This window comes from Erythrolamprus reginae, chromosome 1 (assembly GCF_031021105.1).
Source record: "Erythrolamprus reginae isolate rEryReg1 chromosome 1, rEryReg1.hap1, whole genome shotgun sequence".
NCBI classification, from domain to species: Eukaryota; Metazoa; Chordata; class Lepidosauria; order Squamata; family Dipsadidae; genus Erythrolamprus; species Erythrolamprus reginae.
In genome coordinates, this window is record NC_091950.1 from 321,563,828 (window position 1) to 321,587,238 (window position 23,411).

Here is a 23,411-nt window from a genome sequence, read left to right on the forward strand (position 1 = left end):
AAAGAAAGAAGGAATTCAAGAAAAAGATAGTATAATTGATAAAATATTATTAGGATATGAAAAAAAATTTATAACCAAAATGTACAATTATATAATGGGGTACACTATGGAAACTGAAATAGTAAAAGATAATATGATTACTTGGGCCAAAAATATAGGTCATAACATCTATATAGAACAATGGGAACAAATGTGGAAAAACCTGAAAATTACTAAATCAATACCATACAAAGAAAATCTACAAAAAATGTTCTATAGATGGCACTTACCCCCAACTAGATTGGCTAAGATCTACCCCAACCTAAAACCAAACTGTTGGAGATGCAACAGCATAACTGGAACCTTCTATCACCTATGGTGGACATGCCCACGCATAAAAAAACTATGGAAAAAAATTCAAATATGGATACAACAAATCACAGCAATTTCATTAAAACTTAGACCAGAAATATTCCTCCTGGGCATAATGGATTTGGAAAATAAAAAAGAAGACCTATACCTAATACAGCATATAATTACAGCCACAAGAATCACAATAGCACAAAATTGGAAAAAAGACAATACAGTACACCAAGTGAAAGAGAAATTATTAAAAAAAATTATGATTGTGCAGAAATGGATAGGCTCACCCAAAAACTTAAAAATAAAGAAGATTCGAGATTCTATAAGAATTGGGAAAAATTTTACGACTGGGTAAAAATCAAAAAACAAATGGAGAAAGAAAAGAAAGACAAGGAAACAACATAAATTGTAGATCAAAATACATTAACGGATAGTGGAAAAACCTTTATAGCGACATAACATAAAACTCTGAACGGTTTTATCGGATTATTATGAACACCTTGATCAACCCAATATGACTTTATCTCAAGTGTAATCTAGAAATGTATTGATAAAAATAAAACAACAGAAAAACAAAAAACAACAAAACCGCGGCACCCATATGCCGCCCAATTAGTAATTTAAAGCTTTCAGAACTGTTACAGTTCACTGGGGGGGAGGGGGAGGGAAGGAAGAGTCAGAAGACTTAAATGATAACGAATTTTCCATAATTGGTTCTGGGTTTGATATGTATATTGACTGGATAAAGTTTAATTGAACAGAATAATCATATTACACTTGCGAGTATATGTTATCACAATGATGGCAATTAAGATATATTTACTCTTCCTCCCTTTGTACATACTTTTTTTCTGTAAACTAATAAAAATTATTTTAAAAAAAAAGAACATACTGTACTCATAAAATGCCAATAATTGTTTTGTCATTATTTTGGAACTTGGCTGATTTTAAATGGAATCTTTAAACGTCTGTTTTATAAACTACATTTTGTATGCCAATGTAGAAACAGCATACTTGAATTTCTAGTTTACATGTCAAACATGTAGATTTATGTTAAAAATAATAGTTTCTAAAGGAGCTGAAACTATTTCCAAAAAGTTGTCTGTGTTAGCTTTTTGAAATGAAACAATGTACCTTTGGAATGTAAAAGGACAAACATTTCTTGACCACCATAATAGTCCTTTAATTTTATTTTTAAATATGGCTTCTTAAAGTAGAAGTAAAATATTTTGCCTAATTACATACATGTTTGATATATGACAAGATACCCACAGAGGACTCAGTTTATTCCTCTTTTCAAGTGTTTCTGATTTTTTAAAAATGTGTGCATTAAGCTGGTTATTCCCATTAGTGCTGATACAAAGAAATTCTTAGATTTTTTAAAAGATAAATATTTAGGCTTTGCATCCCTTTGTGAAAAGCTGGGAATTCAGGTAATTGAAGTTCAATGAATCTAAAAAACATTAGGTTGGTGAAGGCTGGTTTAAAGTGTCCCCTTCCCTTCAAAAATTCTAGTTGCTAAACTGATAGTAATGGATTAGAAAATTTGTGTATGAGTGTGTTGTCAGCTTTGATCTTTCTCGCTACAACTCAACATCAATTTGATGACACATAATCAGTTACATTGGTAATTTTGGAATTATTGATTTTCATATGCTTAATCCCAACTCTTCAGATATGTGTATATAGATCCATGTTTGCGGCACAGTCATGATTTGTTAAATCGACCATTAATATAATGAATCCTTGATATTTTTATATTATTGTAAGGCTACTGGTTGGTATCCCTTTGACACAGTGTTGTTTCATAAGAAGTTGGCTTCTGTAGCTTCACATTTGTGTGGCTTCTGTAGCTTCACATTTTTTCTACTTTTCATGAAATTAACTAGTTTTTCCTTGAGGCCATTGAACTCCAACCTGCATCCCGGTGATCAAATTGATGGACACTTTAGACTTAGCCTATAGTCAGTAGACAGTAAATATACTTGAAATAACATGACAGCCATCTATGATATGCTAGTGAATATATGTATAATATTGAGTATGTTCACTATTCAGACTTGGTGGCTATGAGCTTATCATAAATAACAGCAGCTATGTAGTAGGTAGGTCCATGTTTGATCTTGAAATGTGTTTGAATATTAGTAGCTCAGGTTGGTAGTTAAACTGTTGGTTTGAGCTCCAAGCTCAGCAATTTGGTTGCAAATGTTTCATCACCATTTGAGGAGACATAGAAACATAGAAGACTGACGGCAGAAAAAGACCTCGTGATCCATCTAGTCTGCCCTTATACTATTTTTTCTATTTTATCTTAGGATGGATATATGTTTATCCCAGGCATGTTAAAATTCAGTTACTGTGGATTTACCAACCACCTCTGCTGGAAGTTTGTTCCAAGGATCTACTACTCTTTCAGTAAAATAATATTTTCTCATGTTGCTTTTGATCTTTCCCCCAACTAACTTCAGATTGTGTCCCCTTGTTCTTGTGTTTACTTTCCTATTAAAAACACTTCCCTCCTGAACTTTATTTAACCCTTTAACATATTTAAATGTTTCGATCATGTCCCCCCTTCTGTCCTCCAGACTATATAGATTGAGTTCATTAAGTCTTTCCTGATACATTTTATGCTTAAGACCTTCCACCGTTCTTGTAGCCCATCTTTGGACCCATTCAATTTTGTCAATATCTTTTTGTAGGTGAGGTCTCCAGAACTGAACACAGTATTCCAAATGTGGTCTCACCAGCGCTCTATATAGCGGGATCACAATCTCCCTCTTCCTGCTTGTTATACCTCTACCGCCCGACCACATTGTCAGTACATTTTGAGTTTTGCTTGTCTGACAGAATACAGGTCTTTAAATACCTTTTTATGAGATGCAAATTAATCTGGCTGTTGTTTCTTTGGATATTTCTAAGTCATGGTTTTGGATTTTGGACTGTTAAACAGGTGTAATCCTAATCTTCATCACACAGACAGTACTTAACTATAGCCCAGCAACAACAGCCAACCAAGCAAACAGTCTGAAATCATATAATGATTCAGAAATATCCAAACAAACAACAGTCAGACTAATTTGCATCTCATAAAAAGGTATTTAAAGACCTGTGTTCCAATAGAAGAGCACAGCTCAAAATGCACTGGCAATGCCTCTTCAAGTGGTGATGAAACATTTGCAACCAAATTGCCAAGCTTGGAGCTCTGACCAACAGCCTAACATTTTTGATCAATTTTATTTTGGAGAAGAAAAAGAAAGAGGAGGGATATGAATATGAGGGGTATTAATGTACATTCTTTACTATTGGTAAACTGTTTTTTGATCAAACTGCATATCATTGGTACCTTGAACCTCTGAAAGGGATAAGGACCTATTAGGAAAGTCTTCCTTAGAGACCTGATTCATCCAGATTTCTAGAGGAAGCTTTGGGATTTTTGTGATACTTTGATTCTGCTTTGTACCTAGTGGAGCTCTGAAACAAAGAGGCAGCCTGGGCTGATGATTTGAGGATCCTTTTAGACTAGAAATTCTTGTTAAAACAGCACTAGATTGTATCAGAGATTGCTTTACCAGATGATTGTGGATATCTGGTCTGAACATTGAAAGAAAATTTCCTAAGAGTTAGTTCCCCTTCAAGGTATGGAAAGACTTCCTGGTGATCCCTTTTTGGTAGTGGCATCCAAAAGCTCCCCCCCTCAACATGTCCCTAACCCCTTTTTGGGTTCTGGAAGCCCTTTAAAACCATTTTATTTCAAGGAGTCTTTGACTCACTGGAAAAATATGCAACATCATTTGAGTGTAGAGCTGCTATTGAATCTGCTTGTATTGTTATGTGGTATTGCTCAGATTTTTTTACGTAGCTACTCACCAGTGTTTTTTGTATGGATGGTTTTTAAAAAATGTTGTTAAATAAATAATGTTGTTCCTCATTAAAGTGTCATGTAGCTAAAATAAAGGAAAAGAAATACCCTGGCTCCTCATCAAGTCATATAAATCTTCTGCCTTTTATTAAAGGAAAAATAAAAAAGAAGGGAGTAAGAAAACGTGGCTTGGAATCCTGATTATTCCCAATAACTGCTCATCTCTAGAAATGCACATGTTGCTATTAAATATCTTAAGAAAAGAGCAATACTTAAGACATGTCAACCTTCTTGTTAGTAGCAGGGAAGCAGATGGCTCCTTTCCTGTGACATTTTCTATTGTTAGTCAAATGATGTGGGAAATGTGTACACTTCCTTTTGAATCCAAGAGATAGAGATGCTTAATTAGTGACTGCTTATATTTGCTGACATAAAGGAAATGAATGGGCATTTGTGATTATTGCACATCTGTTGCTTTGTCTTAAGCATCCTGTTCTCTGGTGAAATTGTCTTCAAGATACATTTTCAGTGGTCATGAAACCCAGGCATCTCTTTGTGTTCTTTACACAGCTGACCTTGTGTGGGCAGGGCTTGAAAGTTAAGTGTGCTCTGGCCTCTTAAAACTGGGTTGGGTGACCACAGTATTGGGGAATTTTCAGGGTGGAGTTGAAGAACTTCTGAGAAGAAGGCAGTGGCAAATTGCTTTCACAATCTTGCTAAGACAACTGCCGTACTTGGATGTACAGGTAGCCTTCGACTTACAGCAGTTCATTTAGGGACCGTACAAAGTTATGACATCACAGAAAAAAACTGACCATTTTTCACACTTTACAACCATTGATGTATACTCATGGTCACATGATCAAAATTCAGATGCTTGGCGGTTGCATAACAGGGTCATGGGATCACCTTTTCTGATGTTCTGATAAACAAAGTCAATGGGGAAATCAACGTCATTTAAAAGTAGCAAAAAAAAGTTTTAAAATGGGGGAAAGCTCACTTAACAAATGTTACACTTAGCAACAGAAATGTTGGGCTCAGTTGTGGTTGTAAGTTGAGGACTACCTGTATTGGTGATTGATACATCCAGTGATTGACTTTGAAACATTGCCAATACAATTACAAGTGAGAGACTTTTTTGTGTGTGTTCCCAAGTTAATTATTAAAATAGCATTCTAAAAATCTCTGAAGTAATTATAGCTGCATAATATATGTCTTAATAGTAGATCTGTGTTTTCTATCTATCTATCTATCTATCTATCTATCTATCTATCTATCTATCTATCTATCTATCTGTGAAGCTGTGAAGAATATACATACATACATATATACATACATACATACATACATACATACATACATACATACATTATTATTATTTATTATTATTAGATTTTTATGCCACCCCTCTCCAGAGACTCGGAGTGACTCACAACAAAAACAACAATGTGACAAATCCAATATATTAAAAGACATCTAAAAACCCCTTATTAAAACCATGCAACACAATCATACCATACATAAACAATATAAGCCCAGGGGTATTTTAATTTCCCCATGCCTGACGACATAGGGGGTCTTCAATAGCTTACGAAAGGCAAGGAGGGTGGGGGCAGTTCTCATCTCTGGGGGGAGTTGATTCCAGAGGGGCGGGGCCGCCACGGAGAAGGCTCTTCCTCTGGGGCCCGCCAGATGACATTGTTTAGTCGACGGTACCCGGAGAAGGCCAACTCTGTGGGACCTTATCGGTCGCTGGGATTTGTGCAGCAGAAGACGGTTCCGACATACATACATACATACATACATACATACATACGAAAAGCTGTTGACCTTAGACAGATCTAATATTACACACCATATGCTATTTAGATGTGCTCAGGGCCACTTCAGAAGCCCAGGACAAGGAGAAGTAACTAACTTTTAAATTAAGCTACGGTTTGAATGAACGAGAATTAAATTTCAAAGCTATCCATTTCTTTCTCTTATTGCACAATTGAAAGGAAACTTTCAGAAGACTGACTTTATTTTTAACTACTTTAGCTTAGCGTTATAACTGGAGACTTGCTTTGCATATGAAAAATCTCAGTCACAAATATCTCTAGCAATAAAAAGGTTCCTCTCTGAAATCCTAGGATCACCACTAAGCTGAATGGTTTGTGTTTCTAAATCTAACATTGTAGATTTCATAATTCATAACTTGCATGTTAATTTTATCAGGTGTTGAAGATAGTGTGCATCTGAGTAGATTATTTTTTAAAGCAAAGATGTCTAAAAAGATTGAGATGATTTTTATATGGAGATTGAAGTATTACTTCCCAGTTTGTGAGCTATATAAGCTGGTAGATGCTTGAGGTGGTGGGGGCTTCATTTCTCTAAAATAAAGTAAGGAAAATAAAAATAATATATTTTTTCCAGTAACAGTTGAATTTTCAGATTTGGATGAAAGATACAACTGGAGGAAAGAAGGGAAAAAGTTGACAAAGCATGGCAACTATTCTAATAATATTGTTACAATATATTGAAGTGTACCTTTATTTTATTTATTTAGTTTGTCAAACATATACAAGATAATAGGTATAAGTATAAACATGGACATGGACACAGGGAATGAGTATAGCAATAGCACTTAGACTTAATCAGTGATCCCCCGATTATCGCGAGGGTTCCGTTCCAAGACCCCTCGCGATAATCGATTTTTCGGGATGTAGTGGTGCGGAAGTAAAAACACCATCTGCGCATGCTCGCCCCTTTTTCCATGGCCGCGCATGCGCAGATGGTATTTTTACTTCCGCACCTGGGAAGACCCAGCAGCTGAGGAGCCGCCTGCCTGCCCGCTTGTCCACCACTTTTCCGCTTGTCCGCCGCTTGTCCGCTTGTCCGGCCGCCGCTTTTCCGCCCGCCGCTTTTCCGCCGCTTGTCCGCTTGTCCGACCGCCACTTTTCTTGTCCGGCTGCCGCTTGTCCGCCGCTTGTCCGGCCGCCGCTTGTCCACCGCTCTGGGAGTTGAAGACCCAGGGAAGGTTCCTTCGGCCGCCCACCAGCTGATCTGCTCGGCAGCGCAGTAGCAGCGAGGAGCCGAAGATGGGGTTTCCCCGTTGTCCACGCAAAGGGGAAACCCCATCTTCGGCTCCTCGCTGCTACTTCGCTGCCGAGCAGATCAGCTGGTGGGCGGCCAAAGGAACCTTCCCTGGGTGCCGCCCGCCGCTCGAGAGCAAGAGGGGGAGAGATAGAGAAAGAGAGAGAAGGAAAGAAAGAGATGAGAGAGGGAGGAAGAGAGTGTGAGAGAGGAAGAAGCAAGATAGAGAAAGAGAGAGAGAAAGAAAGATGAGAAAGGGAGTGACGTCATCGGGTGGAAAAATCGCGATATAGCGTTTCGCAAAGATCGAGATCGCGAAACTCGGGGGATCACTGTATACCGCTTCATAGTGCTTTTCATTGCTTATTTGACCCCTATGACAATCATTAAGTGTTGTACCACATGATTCTTGACAAATGTATATTTTATTTTATGTACGTTGAGAGCATATGCACGAAGACAAATTCCTTGTGTGTCCAATCACACTTGGCCAATAAAATTCTATTCTCTATTCTAATGATTAAGGTAGTAAGAGCCAAACTATTGGGACTTTCATGAAAAAGATATGTGTTTTTGTCACTGTGGCATTTTATTGATTTGCAGAGGAGGTGTTCATATATCTCAATCCAACATGTCTGAGAAACGGAGGTTATTTTCATCGTAACAGATGATTAGAGGCTTCTACATAGGGCAAGCCTGGGAAAATGACAGTTTTAGGCTGAATGATAGCCTTCTACACTGTAGTCCATTACTGTGGTTCTTAATAAGTTGCAGATTCAGCAGAAAGTGTCCACAAGCTATAATTGCTTTGGAGACTGAACTCTGTTGGTTTTTAGTATGTATAAGCATCTATCGTCCCTTTGAAGCACGCAGATACAGATGGACATGTCGGTCCTTCTGACTTCCAGCACAGAAACAATTACATTATTACTGCCTTTGGAAGCATAAATACATACATATGTAAAAATAGTTTTTTAAAATCTTTATGGTAGTAGAGATTAAATGGTCTAAAGTGGAAAATTATAGCATATATTTATTCTTAAAATAATATTTCTATCTGGATTGTATTACTTTATTATTGAACATGGAATAAAGATTTATACATTCATGAAAAACTAGCAATCGTTAATATTGTGACATGCTGTGCATCTTTCTGGAAACAGCAGCTTGTTACTTGTTTGTCAATCATTTATAGGAGCAATTTTGGAACAAAATGAGGTTTTCTCTGTGTATGTATCTGGCAATGTGTTCACAGCCCTCTGTCTGCAATGTTTTTTCTCCCCAGTTGAAGCCTTGACTGAAGCTCTTATTCTTATTTTATTGCATTTATTGTGTGCATGATGCACAATGTTTAAGAGAAGTGTCTTGGCAGACGTACTTGGATTGTTTACTAATATAGTGTGCATTAAATAATATGCCTACGTTTGCCCATTGTTCAGCTAGGCTTTGAACAGAATTAATGCATCTGTGAACTTTCTGGGAAATATTGATTCCCTGTAAATAGAGCACTAAGAAGAACTTATTGTCATGTCATAAAAAATGCTGGATCAGTTTACAATAGTACGGATCATGTATAATTTGACATTTTGTAGTAATGTACATTTTTTGCAAACTGCTGCAAGTTGTGGCATGTTCAGTTTAATTACTGGAGCATTGCTTCATCAGATGTACAAACCTTCAGACATCCAGGTCAATGTGTGAAGATTTGTCTCAAAGGTGCTTTTTCAAGAGTTAAGTGGATTTTCCTGTTTTTTCTTTTGAAGGCATTTTGCTTCTCATCCTAGAAGCTTCTTCAGCTCTGACAGGATAGTAGGGATAAATTTTCCAAATAATGTGCCATGTTCAGGGGGCTATAAAGTGTCCCAATTTTTTTTTTAAAAAAAAAGATAAGGAAGTTGTTTTTCTTAACTGAGGTTATTTCAAACAAGGCCCTATGCCATATATTACCCTCCAGTAATATACTATTTGGCCGATTTAATGACAAAAGAAAGAAATTTAAAATTCAAAAGGAGACAAAAGAGACTTTAACATGGAGTGCGGGATTATCTAACAATTTAAATCAATATTCATTGATTTAAAGAATACAAAGTGATGTGAATGGATATGAATTATGCAGTGTTTTGCATAAATAGAGGGCTGCTTGCTTAATGTAATAGGAGTAATATATAACAGAAGTGAAAAGTGTGAAAATGAATTGAACGTTTGCATAATAGTTCTTCACTGATTAGTTATGGATAAATGTGTAAGGAGTCCACGTTATGATAAGGGTGATGTGTTGGCTGTGGTCGAGAATGCTAAACTTTTGTTCTTTCTGTTCATTCATTGAATAAAGGAAGGGAAAACAATACAGGATGAAGAATATAGAGCAGGCTTGTCAAACTGATGGCCCATGGGCTGGATATGGCCCATGAAGGCCACACCCTCCCCAGTTCCGCAAAGGCAAAAAGCACCCTGATATGTCACGATACAGCCTGCGATGCAATCAGGTTTGACACTCCTGATATAGAGGGATGTAGTTGATGTTATCTTCAGAAATAAAGAGGTGAAAAATTAAAATATGGCAGTGTACAAATGTGGCAAACAAAGTTTTAATTCTTGTGCGCTCTCTTTAAGAGAAACATAGTAATGGTATTGGTATAATTTAGTTTTTGAATTCTTTGGCTTACTATTTATTACCAATGGCCTTTGTTTAATGACCACTCTCATTCACTGACCATTTGAACTAGTGATGGTCCTGAACTTACAATCCGTTCTTGAAGTTCTTGCCTTTGCAATATCCCTAGATCGGTGATGGCGAAGATTTTTTGGTTCGGGTGCCAAAAGGGTGGTCGCGTATGCAATAGAGTCAATGTGCCCAGACCCATAATGCAATGCTTCCCCTGTGCATGTGCACAACCCCTGCACTGCCCACTGTGCATGCACACAGGCCTCACTGAAGCCTCTGGACTTCCGGTAGGCCTGTTGGGCTGTTTTTCACCATCCTCGGGGTTCAGGAGGCTTTCTTAAAGCCTGCGGAGAGTGAAAATGGCTGAAAAGAACGCCGAAAATCAGTTGACTAGCGCACACATACACACTGGAACTGACAAAGGGCAGTGCCTTGTATGCCCTCAGATATGATTCTGCCATAGGTTCACCATCACTGCCCTAGAGTCACATTCTAGTGTTGCAGATGCTTGGTAACTGGCTTGCAGCTACAACAATGTAAAATGCCAGTCACTTGGCTGCCATTTGTCACCTTCACTGCTGGATTCTGATAAGCAGAATCAACCAGAAAGTAAGGGAAACTGGTAGAAGTTTCCAAACGGTTACCCTGTTACATCATGCTTAATGACAGTGTGGGATTTGCTCAACAGTGGCAGCCAGAAGTGCTGTTGCTTAGCAACGCAGTCACGTGATAAACACATTCCATGACTGTGTTGCTTAGCAATGGAAATTCCAGGTCCAACTGCCATTGTTAACCAAGGACTCCCTATACTCCATTTCTTTCCTTGCATAAAGTTGCTTATCTTGAAAGGAAATATATAAGCTATGTACTAAAATGATGTGTGATTTGGATCAGTGGTGGTACTTACCAATTCGCACCAGTTCAGGTGAACTGGTAGCGGTGGCAGAGGGAGGCTCCACCCACCCACCCAGACATAATTGTGGATGCTTTGCGCATAGGGCCGTGCGTGTGCGAAGTGAGTGCATGCATATGCTCCCATGTCCAAACTGGTAGCAACGGTAAGTGAATACCACTAGTGACCTGGATTCATTCTAGCTACGAAGCCCTATGATATGATATCAATAAAAATCACAAATATCTGTAGAATATCCAAGCTAAATCCAAGTTTTATTTGGCATTAAACCCTTCTGTTTCTATAATGTGCATCAAGTCTCTATCAGCATTTAGCAAAAGCAATGTATCCAGCTCTGCACACAATTAGTATTGTATTCAGTGGCTGTATTTGGAAACTGTAATAATGATAGTAGAGATATATGTCTAAAAATATGACAGGGCAGAACCCATTTAAGTTCAAAACATAATAAACTACTGTGTAGGGTATAAAATGTCAACTCCTTCTGAAAATGTCACATGATTGAGTCTAGTTCCTTTTTGTTGAATTTATAGTGTACATATGTGTGTCACTGTTGATGCCATCTTTTTCCTTTTTACTAGGTGGCTCCGGCTAAATGATTTTATCATTTAAAAAAAATACTTTGTGTAAGAGCTTTATAGTTGCAGTTTTAAAACTAAAGTATATGAAAGTGCATCAGATAAAATTATGACAACTATGTTGCTTATTTCAGATGTATAATTAGACATGTCTGGTCACTGTAGTCAAAATAGTTTTGTTAATGCTTTTAAATCCATTGTATGTTGTCAATACTACTGAAGCTCAGGGATCAGTACTGTGGAAGGTTAGTAGACCATTGGTCTTTATATCAAGTATGGTTTCCAGGATTTTCAGCCAGTTTCTATCCTTTAGATCAGGGATCTGTAGCCCTGGCAAGTTTAAGACTTTTTGAGCAAAGTTGCGACTAAGGAATTCTGGGACTTGAAGTCCACAACTTGCCAAGGTTGAAGACCCCTGTTTCGATAACAGAGAACTGATCCATTTTCTTTTATCTTTGTTCAAAATCATTCCTGTCCAAGCATATTTCTGCCTCTTTTAAGTATTTTCTCTCTTTTTTGTGTCCTTATAAATTATCTCCTCTATATATTATGTAATATGTTCTGAAAATTTAGGTTATAGGAGCAAATTGCTCTATTTACTCACCTTTTGTGGACCTATTTCCATCAACGGAATGAGTTAATTGGATGCCATCCTTTCATTTGTATCAGTTTCTTGTACATTTATTTGTGCAGTAACAGTACATTATTAATATATGTAAAGTAGAGGTAAGGATAATGTTTCCGAACAGTTCCTCTTCCTTTTAAATAGGTGTGGAACATGTAATGTCTGGGAGTGATCCAGGTTAATGTATCAGCAGTGTGATTGTTTACTCAGTATAATTCTAAATCAAATACTGTACTGTTGATTTGTATTCTGATAGTCTCCTAGCACTTCAGCCTTTCAGTAAACTGTCTCAATTGTGTTGCGAATGCCTATAGTAACATGATGCTTTCATCACGCAGTCGCTTTTACTCAGGAAGGATGACTTAATTGAATACTGGACTAAGTGTTACTTGACATTGCTTTAACATTTATTTAAACTTAATATTGGAACTTGGCAAGAATGAAAGTGAAGTGCGAAGGGTTCATGACACTTAAAGGCCATTTAACTTTTTAAGACACATATTCAGCTTTCTTTACTGTCAAAGTGCAAAAAGTATCTATTATGAGGCCTAGGAACGTTATATGTAGCTGGTAATGGTCAGGGAAATAGACTGGTCAGAAATCCTTCAGGATTTTTTGAGACGTACAAAAGAATTTTACATAGGCATTTAAAAGGAAATTGTTAGTATTTCTGTATATTTATTGGTTTGTTGTGGTTTGACTTGTATTCACGTTAAAGCAATAGGGAGCAAGTGGAATAATTACAAGTGTATGAGAGAAATATAGTAAGGTCACAAAAAGCAGCCATTTTAGGGTTTATTTATTAAATTTATGTATTGCCACCTCACTGTCCACGGTGATTCTGGAAGGTTTACAATAGGCATTATGTTTATAGGCACAGGATTTCTCGGTTCAGCCTTACTGCCTACTTCTTGCCCCATGATCTAAACAAAATGTATCATCCACTAACAGTACCTGAATTTTAGCTACAGTATTTGGTGATTGTCCATATTTCTGTAACCTAAATACAGTAACTCAAAAGCAGGGTCCCAATAGGCGCCGCCATGGAAGAGAATTGGGGAAGGCAGGAGTAAACCAGTGATGAAAAAGATATTTACTTACTCTTCCTCCTACTCCTTGCTTTTGAAGGAACAAGGGAAAAGAGAACAGGCATTCTCAGCTGCAAAAATCTGAATGAGCATTTGATTTTAGAAGGCCAGATATGGTGATCCATCCTTTTCCCTTTTCCCATCCATCCTCCTCAAGTTGCTGAAGAGGAGTTCTTAATGCCTGAACCCTATTTGAGAGGTTTGACTGCAAACTCTGAACACTACACTTATAGATTATAACTTAAACTTTAGCAAAAAAAAAAAAAGAAGTATTATTTTGTTTAGCTGTATTGGCTTCAACATGAACACTTTTCTTTTTTTTTTAAATGTCCTTCAGGTGTGACTGAACGTTTCTCAGCTGAGATGCCAGATAAAACACCAGAGAATAAAGAAAATTTAACCAAGAATGAAGGTCAGTATTGTTTTCCTCTCGAATAATCCTATCCAGCTTTTTTAAAGGACAGATAACATCCCTGTTTTTCAATGTACTGTAGTTGAAACATATAATCCTTGTCACATTTCTTTGATCAAGGTTACTTAGTAGACTTAGAACTGCAAGGTTTCCATGAAAGAATAACTCGACCAGATACTAATTAGCAAAGGATAGATATACTAACGTCTAATCTTCATTATATGAGAGAGGGATAGATATGATATTGTAATAATGCAAATTTATACATTTTTGGCATCAGAGCTGTTAGGTGATCCAATTTTATAATAGTCACTGTTAATTCAAAGGAGTTTAATCCCACAAAAGTGGATGCAGACTAGCAAACTGAACAACAGTTGAGGAGGCATGATAGAATCAATGTTAATCTATTTGCAAAATTGAATTTTAAAAACCAAACATGATAAAATAATTGGAAAAATATTTTTACAAGGCGAATATAAAATGTGTGATTCTAAAATATGGTGAAATGCAGTCATAACAAAGAATAGAATTTAAAATATTTAGATGGAACATGCAGTTATGATGTTTAACTCATAGTCTGTTTTGTTGTTACATTATTCTTACCTTGTCAAACCTAATGCTAGTATTCAGGACCCATTGTAATTTGGCTATCCTGCCAGGTATAAGTATAGATATTTCTGAAGCAAGATGCTATGTATGCAACCAATCTCTGCAAAGTGATGAGTTTCAGATATATGGTAAATTATTTGTCAACTTAAAACCACTTAGTCTTTCTAAAAATGCCATATAGTGTTTCTTCTCTTAGATCATTTTTTAAAACAAAGATATAACTGACTGAAATGGGAGAGCTTAATAAAATAAGTAACCAACTAATTTTTTCTAAATTCGTTTGTTTTAAAATTAAGCTTTCATTACTTTATTTAATTGTGCTTTTTTACTTTACCTCTTTTACCTTGAAAACTATTGAAAGTTAAGCAGGACTTTAGTCAAGTCATTTTGGGGACAAGTTACTTAAAAACATTTCAGAGAAGAATGAGAATGATATATTCCGGTGATAGTTCCGTAGAAGTCTGACTGTTACTTATGAACTTTACTTTAATGGCTGTTCAGTAATCCTTCTATTTCCTTTGCTGTCACCTTTATTGTGAAAACATGACAAGCACAAATTTGTCCTCAGACAAATAATATTCACAAATCTCGCATTCTACACATACAGAATTCTAAGGCATATATTATTTGGAAAATCACTTTTTCATGCACTTGTAATGTCTTTCCTAAAATTACCATGTTTTCCCAAAAATAAGACCGAGTCTTATACTAATTTTTTTATCCCAAAGACGCATTAGGGCTTATATTCTGACTATATTTTATTTTCAGGGAAATACAATATTAAAGGTGTCCTTATGGCTGATGATCTTAACTGTAGCATATTTTGGGGTAGGGCTAATAATACTAGCATCCTGAAAAGTCATGCGAGGGCTTATTTTCTGTTTGGGTCTTATTTTCAGGGAAATACAGTATTACTTTCAAATGCTTGAAAGAATAGTTAGGGAACCCCTTAGAATAAATTCAGTTTCTAAGTTTTTTTTCCTTTTCTGTCTAGGAAAATTATTTAGAAAATTGAAGGGTAGAAGAATATGTCCAGCCAGTTAACTTCTTCATTAATTATTTGCTGCTAAATATTTAAACTAGAAATGTAAAGCAGAATTTGGGTTTATTTAAATATTAAAAATTTACTTTTTAAAATTCAGACCAAAAAATGGTCCAAGGTTTTCCATCTACACTATGACCAATGAAAATAAAATAGTTTCAAACCACAACTCGAATTGCTTGTTTCTACTATGCACAGACAAATTTAAGCACAATTTAAGGTTTAGATTACACTGTGATTAATAATTACAGGAAACAGAAATGTTCCGTCTTTTCCCGAAGGTGCTTTTTTGAAAAAGGCAACTGGACTTACTTGGTTTTGTTCTTTGAAAATGTTTCCCTTCTCATCCATGAAGCCTCTTTAGAACAAAAAAGCACCTTTGGGGCCACCAAAACCTAGATACAGTGGTACCTCTACCTAAGAACGCTTCTACTTAAGAACTTTTCTAGATAAGAACCATGTGTTCAAGATTTTTTTGCCTCTTCTTAAGAACCAATTCCTACTTAAGAACCCAAGCCTGGAAAAAATTCCCAGGAAATTTGAAAGCGGCACAAAGGCTCGGCCAGTTTCCGGCCATTCCCCCTGGGTTTTTGTATAAGAGGCGCGTGCTCCTCTTCGCCGCCTCAGAGTCCCTCTTTTTTTTCCTCTTAAGTCTTAAAGTTTTGGATTTTTTAAAAATTCCCTTCACTTCACCTTCTTCCTTCGGCAGCGACTCTCCTCCTCTTCTTCGTCCTCCTCCTCCCACCCAAATTCCAAGCTTTTATTTCTTTCCCAATGGGTTTGCACACATTATTTGCTTTTACATTGATTCCTATGGGAAAAATTGCTTCTACTTACAAACTTTTCTGCTTAAGAACCTGGTCACGGAACGAATTAAGTTCTTAAGTAGAGGTACCACTGTAATTGGAAATCTCCATACACATCCAGTCTCTTTCTTATAGCAGAAGATGGAGGGATAAGTATGTGTAAGTTCAAGGCTTATGATATTCTTATAACATGAAATCATGACTTTACAATTGTATATGAACCAACTCTGAAGCTTTATTCATTGGCTAAACTTACACGCCATTTTCAGCAGTGGCTTATTTTTTACTGTGGTTTATTGAACAAAAGATCATAGTGACCTTTTCACTCATAATATAAGCCATGAACAATGATCTACAAATCACAATAGATGGCTTTAAACATTAAATTGAGCTGAAATGAAACAAACCTCTTTGTGACTGATTATGTTCTTTGACTCTGCCTGTTGCTTCAGCAGATAATTTATGACATAGTTTTGTAATCGGTTTTGAAGAAAGTGCATTTCATTTCTTAAAGCTAGATCTAAATCCATGTTAAAAAGTTCCTTTTTAAAGAATGTTCTGGCTTATACTGTTTTTACCCAATCATGAAGGTTATAATTTTCAGTGAACAACAGCAAAATTAATAGAATTAGTTAAAAGATAGGCCTTAAGTTGAGGGTCTTTATGTAAGGCATGTTGTGTTTCTCCTGCCTTCCCGCATAAAATCCTTTGGGTTAATAAGAATAACCAATAATTCCTCAGAAGTGAGATAGATGCACACATGAAGTGTAAGTAGGAAATGTTTTAGTGAAATCCTCATACATGAGAGACTCCTTATGTGAGTCTTCAAATGATCACAAATGGGATAATGGATAAAATTAAGACTTGATTTACTCCAGTCCTTCTTAACGTAAAATATACTCAATCTAGCTAGAGTTCTGGGATTTCTCTTCAATGGAATCCCCCCACTCTTTTTTAAAATATTGGCTTGTTGTTTCACATGCTCATTCATAAATACAATCCAAAGGTAAAAAAACAACATCATCTCCAAATCATCACAGAGTGTGGAAACTTCACACTGGACTTCAAGCATCTTGCAGTGTGTGCCTCTCCATTCTTCCTCCATACTCTGGGCCCTTGGTTTCCAAATGAGATGCAAAGGTTTCCACGGTCTGTGTTGATTTGGGGAGCCATGTCATCTGCTGGTGTTGGTCCACTGTGCTTCATTAAGTCTAGGGCCAATGCAGCCATCTACCAGGAGGTTTTGGAGCACTTCATGCTTCCTTCCACAGACAAGCTTTATGGGGATGCTGACTTCAATTTTCCAGTAGGACTCGGCACCTACCCACACTGCCAAAAGCACCAAAACCTGGTTCAATGACCATGGGGTTACTGTGCTGGATTGGTCAACAAACTCGCCTGACCTGAACCCCATAGAGAATCTATGGGGCATTGCCAAGAGAAAGATGACAGACATGAAACTGAACAAGGCAGAAGAGCTGAAGGATGCTATTGAAGCATCCTGATCTTCCATAACACCTGAGCAGTTCCACAGGCTGATAGCTTCCATGCCACGCCGCATTGAGGCAGTAATTGCTGCAAAAGGGACCCAAACCAAGTACTGAGTACATATACATGCTTATACTTTTCAGAGGTCCGATATTGTTCTATATTGTTCTATATTGTCTGATATTGTACAATCCTTGTTTTATTGACCACATATAATATTCTAATTTTCTGAGATGGTGGATTTGGGGTTTTCATGAGCTATACCCCATAATCATCACAATTATGACAAATCACGGCTTGAACTATCTTGCCTTGAATGTAACACGTCTCTCTCATATATTACGTTTTACCTTTTAAGTTGCATTATTGAAATAAGTGAACTTTTGCACGATACAGTATTCTAATTTTTTGAGTTTCACCTGTATGTTATGCTTATGGATGCAATATTGCTACAGTATAAAATGACATGGTAATGGAAGCCCAGTTTTAAGCTGACACAAAATTGCTTTATGACATGGCCCTTCATAAGGGCATCTTTTTGCATTTTGACCCATTTTTTTACATTTGTTTGAGCAGCTTCTATTACAGCAGGAAATCCTGATCTGTTTTCCTGGTATGGTTTGCTGCCAAGCTGTTTCCTCCACAGCTGGCTAATTTTGGGGATGTAGTAATGTTTGCTAACAAGCCATTCTTATTCTGCTGGTAAATCTATTTTCTTATTTTAGCACTTCATTTTTTTTCAAAGTTTTCAAGGCATCTGAATAAATCATTTTAGTGATTTTCCCCTTTTCCCTTATTCTTCCTGAACAGCTGCAGGGGATAAATTTATCCAAATTCTTTGTATTCCCCCCCACCTTCCCAGTTTTTAATTTCTTTCCTTTTCCCCTCCTCTCTCGTTCCTTTTCCTTTCCCTGAAACGTAGGTCATGATTTTATTTTAGGATGCTGTCAAGTGCTACAGTTGCAAGGTAAAATCCATGCCAATAAAAATGCACACTTTAAAAGCACACTTTAAATTCAATAACTTTTAAAAATACATATGTTGAAGTTGAAAATTGTCATGATCTTCCTGGAAATATACTTATTAGGAGCATATTATAAGTAGACCTAATGGCCTTGCAGAATTTACAGTGTAATAATACATGCAAATTTGTTTCAATAGTTTCTCACTACCTGAGCTAGAGCACAGGATAAACATTGAGCACAGAAGCTGATATTAGCAACAATTCTTCAACTGTGTTCTTTTCCCGGAGGTATCCAGTCCCCTAGATCAGTGTTTCCCAACCTTGGCAACTTGAAGACATTTGGACTTCAACTCCCAGAATTCCCCAGCCAGCGAATGCTGGCTGGGGAATTCTGGGAGTTGAAGTCCAGATACCTTCAAGTTGCCACGGTTGGGAAACACTGCTCTAGATCAGTGGTTCTCAACCTTTCTAATGCCGCAACTGCTTAATACGGTTCCTCATGTTGTAGTGACCCCCAACCATAGGTCTAGCACCAATTCTCCCAACAGAGCTTTAAGCTGATTGGCAGGAAGGTCAGAGGGACACCCCTACTGTAAATGCCTGATTGGTCAGATTGTAAAAATATGTTCCAAGGTGTCAGAATAGAAGCTTTAGTTCCTAACACTATGGGAAATTTGTCTTTTCCCATGGTCTTAGGTGACCCATGTGAAACGGTCGTTCGACCCCCTAAAAGGGTCCTGACCCCTAGGTTGAGAACCACTGCTCTAGATTTACCTAAAATAACGTTTTTTTAATAAAAGTATGTTGTAAGTGGTTTGAGTTCAAAATTGGAGGTTGATTGATTATGTGCCATTTAGTTGGTATCAACTCTCAATGATCACATTTTATCCATGACAATCTGCCCCTCGAACTCTCAGGACCTCAAAAGTTGTACCATTGCCATTGTAACTGAATCTGTCTACCTTGCAGTTAGTTGTCCTCTTGTTTCTTTTCTTCTACCATCCATTAGATCCTTCTTCAAGGAGTTATGTTTTTGTATAATGTATCCAAAAATAGGTGCCTAAAGCCTGGTCATTTATGGGCAGAGGTTTTTTTTGACAATCCATTAGTTTGTTTTCTTGGCTGGCTGTTGTATTCTGTTTCAACACCAAAGTTCAAAAGCATCAATACTTTCTCTATCTTGCTTGTTCAAAGTTCAACTTTTACTTTCATAGAGCATCACAAGGGAACACCATTCATTGCACTAGTCTGATCTTTGTAGGTACTATTAAGATATTAATGGACTGGGAGAGCCCATTGTAACAAGGTCAGCCAATGAATAGACATAGCAACTAAGTCAGCCAATGGGAATTAATCACTTCTGAGTCTGTGCAGACAATCAAAACTGAAAACTTAAGCTTGTCTACTCTGTACTCTCTGTGCTTGTCTGCTGCTGAAATGAAACTAACTTTTCTCTGCTGTCTGTAACTGCTTGAAGAAGAACTCTGCTAATGGTATTGTAAATTCATATGTTATTATGTTTATAAAGAACTTTATGAATACAGTTGAATCAGTTATCTGTGTGTGCTTCTGGTTTTGATTTTTGCAACAAACTCTAATAGGTACAAATGGAGATATCACAGCATCTGCACTTATTTCCCAAGCTTTCATAACTGGTCATATTAAATGCTGTTCTGTGATGCATTTCTTGGCTGCAATTATTGTTGATAATTGGCAGAAGCTGCCTACCACTTCAGTAACTTCCTTACTGATTCTAAGGCTGGTTGTTTGTAATTGTTTCCATTAGTGTGGGCTTCTTTATAATTTCAGTCCCATTTTTTTCATTCTGCACCTTGATTTTTATTATTAGAACTAGCAGATCATTATTCTGATCACATCAGAATAATGTAATCAACATAGTGATGGCAAACATTTTTTTCATTGGATGTCAAAAGAGTGTGTGCATGCACAATAGCACACATACACATGCCCACATTCATAATGAAATGCCCTCCCCCGTGCATGCACACACAATCCCCCCTGTGCTGTCACCTGTGCATGCGCGCAGGGTTCACTGAAGCCTCCAGAGCCTGTGAATGGCAAAAAAACCAGATTGGTGGGAAGGTTGTTTTCACCTTTGCCAGGTTTCAGGAAAGCCTCCAGAGCCTGGGGAGGGCAAAATATGGAGCCAGCGATCCAACTGGAAGTTTGTTTCGGAACTTCTGGTCGGGCCATTGGGTACATTTTTCGCCATCCACAGGCTCTGGATGCTTTCCTAAAGCCTGGTGAAGGTGAAAACGACTTCCCTCCACCCTCCAGAAAGCTGAACATCAGCTGGCCAGTGTGCACATGCATGCTGGAGCTGACATTGGGCAAAGTCCTGCATGCACTTGGATATGGCTCCATGTGCCACCAGTGGCACATGTGCCACAGGTTCACCATCATGGGAATAGGTTTTTATTTATTTTATTAGAGTTGAAAGGGACCCTGCATGTCATCAAGTCCAGCCCTCTGCTCAAGCAGGAAACCCAACCCCTCCCCAGCCAGGTGGCAGTCCAATCTCCTCTTGAAAATGTCCAGAGTTTGGACATTCACATTTCACAACCTCTGCTGGCAGGCCGTTACACTGGTTGATCACTCTGACCGTCAGGAAGTTCTTCCTTATTTCCAGGTTGAATCTCTCCTTGGTCAGCTTCCATCCATTGTTCCTCGTCTGGCCCTGTGGTGCTCTGGAAAACAGTGTGACCCCCTCCTCTGTGTGGCAACCCCTCAAGTACCTGTATACTGTTATCATGTCCCCTCTGGCCCTTCTTTTCACTAGACTATCCAGGCCCAGTTCCAGCAACCTCTCTTCATATGTCTTGATTTCTAGTCCCTTATCATTTTTGTTGCTCTTTTCTATTCCCTTTCCAGAGTTTCTATGTCTCTTTTGAAGTGTGGTGACCAGAACTGAATGCAGTACTCCAGGTGTGGTCTGACCAGGGCATTATAGAGTAGTATTAATACCTCCCTAATCTTGGAGTGTATCCCCCTGTTGATGCAGCTTACAATTGTTTTGGCTTTTTTAGCCGCTGTTGCACATTGCTGGCTCATATTTAGTTGGTTATCCACCAAGACTCTGAGATCTCTTTCACAGTCACTACTGCTAAGTGAGGTTCTATATGCGTGTCTAGGCTTTTTTAGATGAAAGACTTTTACTTTCTGTCTTCACTTTTAAAATCATGCTTACCTTCCCATCTAGCTTCCTTCAATATATGTTCCACATATGGGATGAATAAATATGGGGAGAATATGCAGCTTGTCTTACTCATTTATCAATCTGAAGGCATCTGTTTCAACATGTTCTGCAGCTTCCTGACCTCTGTATATATATTTTTGCATCAGGATGGTGAGATGTTCTGGGTTTCCCATTTCAGCACATTTAAACGCATTTCACAGCTTCACATAACTGACACAAAGGCCTTTCTTATAATCACAAAGCACATAGTGACTTTGTTATATATATTCCTTGCTTTCTCGTTTATCCAGGCTGCATCAGCAGTAATGTCTACTGTTCCTCAGCTTTTTAGAAAGCCAGCTTGAACTTCTGTAGTTTCCTTTCCCCTGCAGGGCTTCATCTGCCGCATTGTTTTGCTAGCATATGAAATTAAGGATATAGTACAAGTAATCCTTGACTTATAACAGTTCATTTAGTGACCATTCAAAACGAACAACAGCATTGAAGAAAGTGACTTATGACCATTTTTCACTCTTACGAAAGTTGATCCCCATGGTCATATGATCAAAATTCAGATGATTGGCAACGGACTTATATTTACAATTTGCAGAGTCCTGGAGTAATGTGATCACCATTAGTGACTGTCTGGCAAGCAAAGTTAATGGGAAGCCAGATTCATTTAACAACCAGGTTACTAACTTATCAAGTGCAATGATTCACTTAACAATTGTGGCAAGAAAATTCCTAAAATGGGGCAAAACTCACTTCTTCTTTTTTGTTTCATTTAGCAACATAAATTTTAAGTTCAATGGTGGTAATAACTTGAGGACTACCTGTACAATATTTTACATATTTTGGTAACACTTGTTTTTTATTATTGAATTCCAGGTTAACTTCTGATCTGTTGGTTTTTGTGTCATGCTCCTGGTTTGCTGGAATAGTTTGATCAAAACCTTTACTGATATTCTATCTGTATTTGTAGTCTTCCTGCTTGGATTAATGAGGCAAGACTCATCTAACTTTATCTTCCATTAATAGAGATTCTTTGAAGTAAGGAATATAGTATAGCCTAAGGCAGTGATGGTGAACCAATGGTATGCATGCCACAGGTGGCATGCAGAGCCATAACTGCCAGCATTTGAGCCATTGCCCTAGCTCAGCTCCGGCGAGCATGTGCATACTGACCAGCTGATTTTTGGCTCACATGGAGGCTCTGGGAGGGCGTTTTTGGCCTCTGGAGGACCTCTGGGGAGGCAGGAGAGAGAATTTTTGCCCTCCCCAAGCGCCTGGGAAGCTTCTGGAGCCTGGGGATGGTGAAAAACGAACATGCTGGGCCCACCCAAAGTTGGGAAATGTGGGAGTGGGGGAAATCATGCACATATGCATGGGGGCAGGGCAGCATTGAATTATGGATGTGGGCACTCGAGTGTGTGTAATAGCGCACATGTGTGTGCTTTTGGCACTCGAGGAAAAAAGGTTCACAATCACCGGTCTAAGGTTTCTTGGATGGATGTTCACATCTATACTGTCCAGTATTTATGTATATTTCTATCTTTGATCATCTTGGAATAAGTTACTATTTTTCATTGACATCCTTTGGCATATCACTTTGAGCATGGAACCTACTTCTGACTTGAGAGGTCTTCTGTTGAGAATTATTTAAGACCATTGGAAAAACCCCTAATGTTGGGAAAGATTGAAGGCAAAAGAGAAGGGATGGCAGAGGATGAGATGGTTAGTTAGTGTCTT

At 37.7% G+C, this 23,411-nt stretch overlaps 1 protein-coding gene across 4 annotated transcripts in view; it reads left to right on the forward strand.

Annotated features, from left to right (window-relative positions):
• Positions 1 to 23,411, forward strand: part of PLEKHG1 (pleckstrin homology and RhoGEF domain containing G1) — a 133,596-nt gene that overhangs the window by 23,934 nt on the left and 86,251 nt on the right. For all 4 annotated transcript variants that reach the window (XM_070733702.1, XM_070733703.1, XM_070733705.1 and 1 more), the window contains one exon: positions 13,483 to 13,557. In XM_070733702.1, coding sequence (XP_070589803.1) covers positions 13,483 to 13,557 — 75 coding nt within the window. The remainder of the gene's footprint in view (positions 1 to 13,482; positions 13,558 to 23,411) is intronic.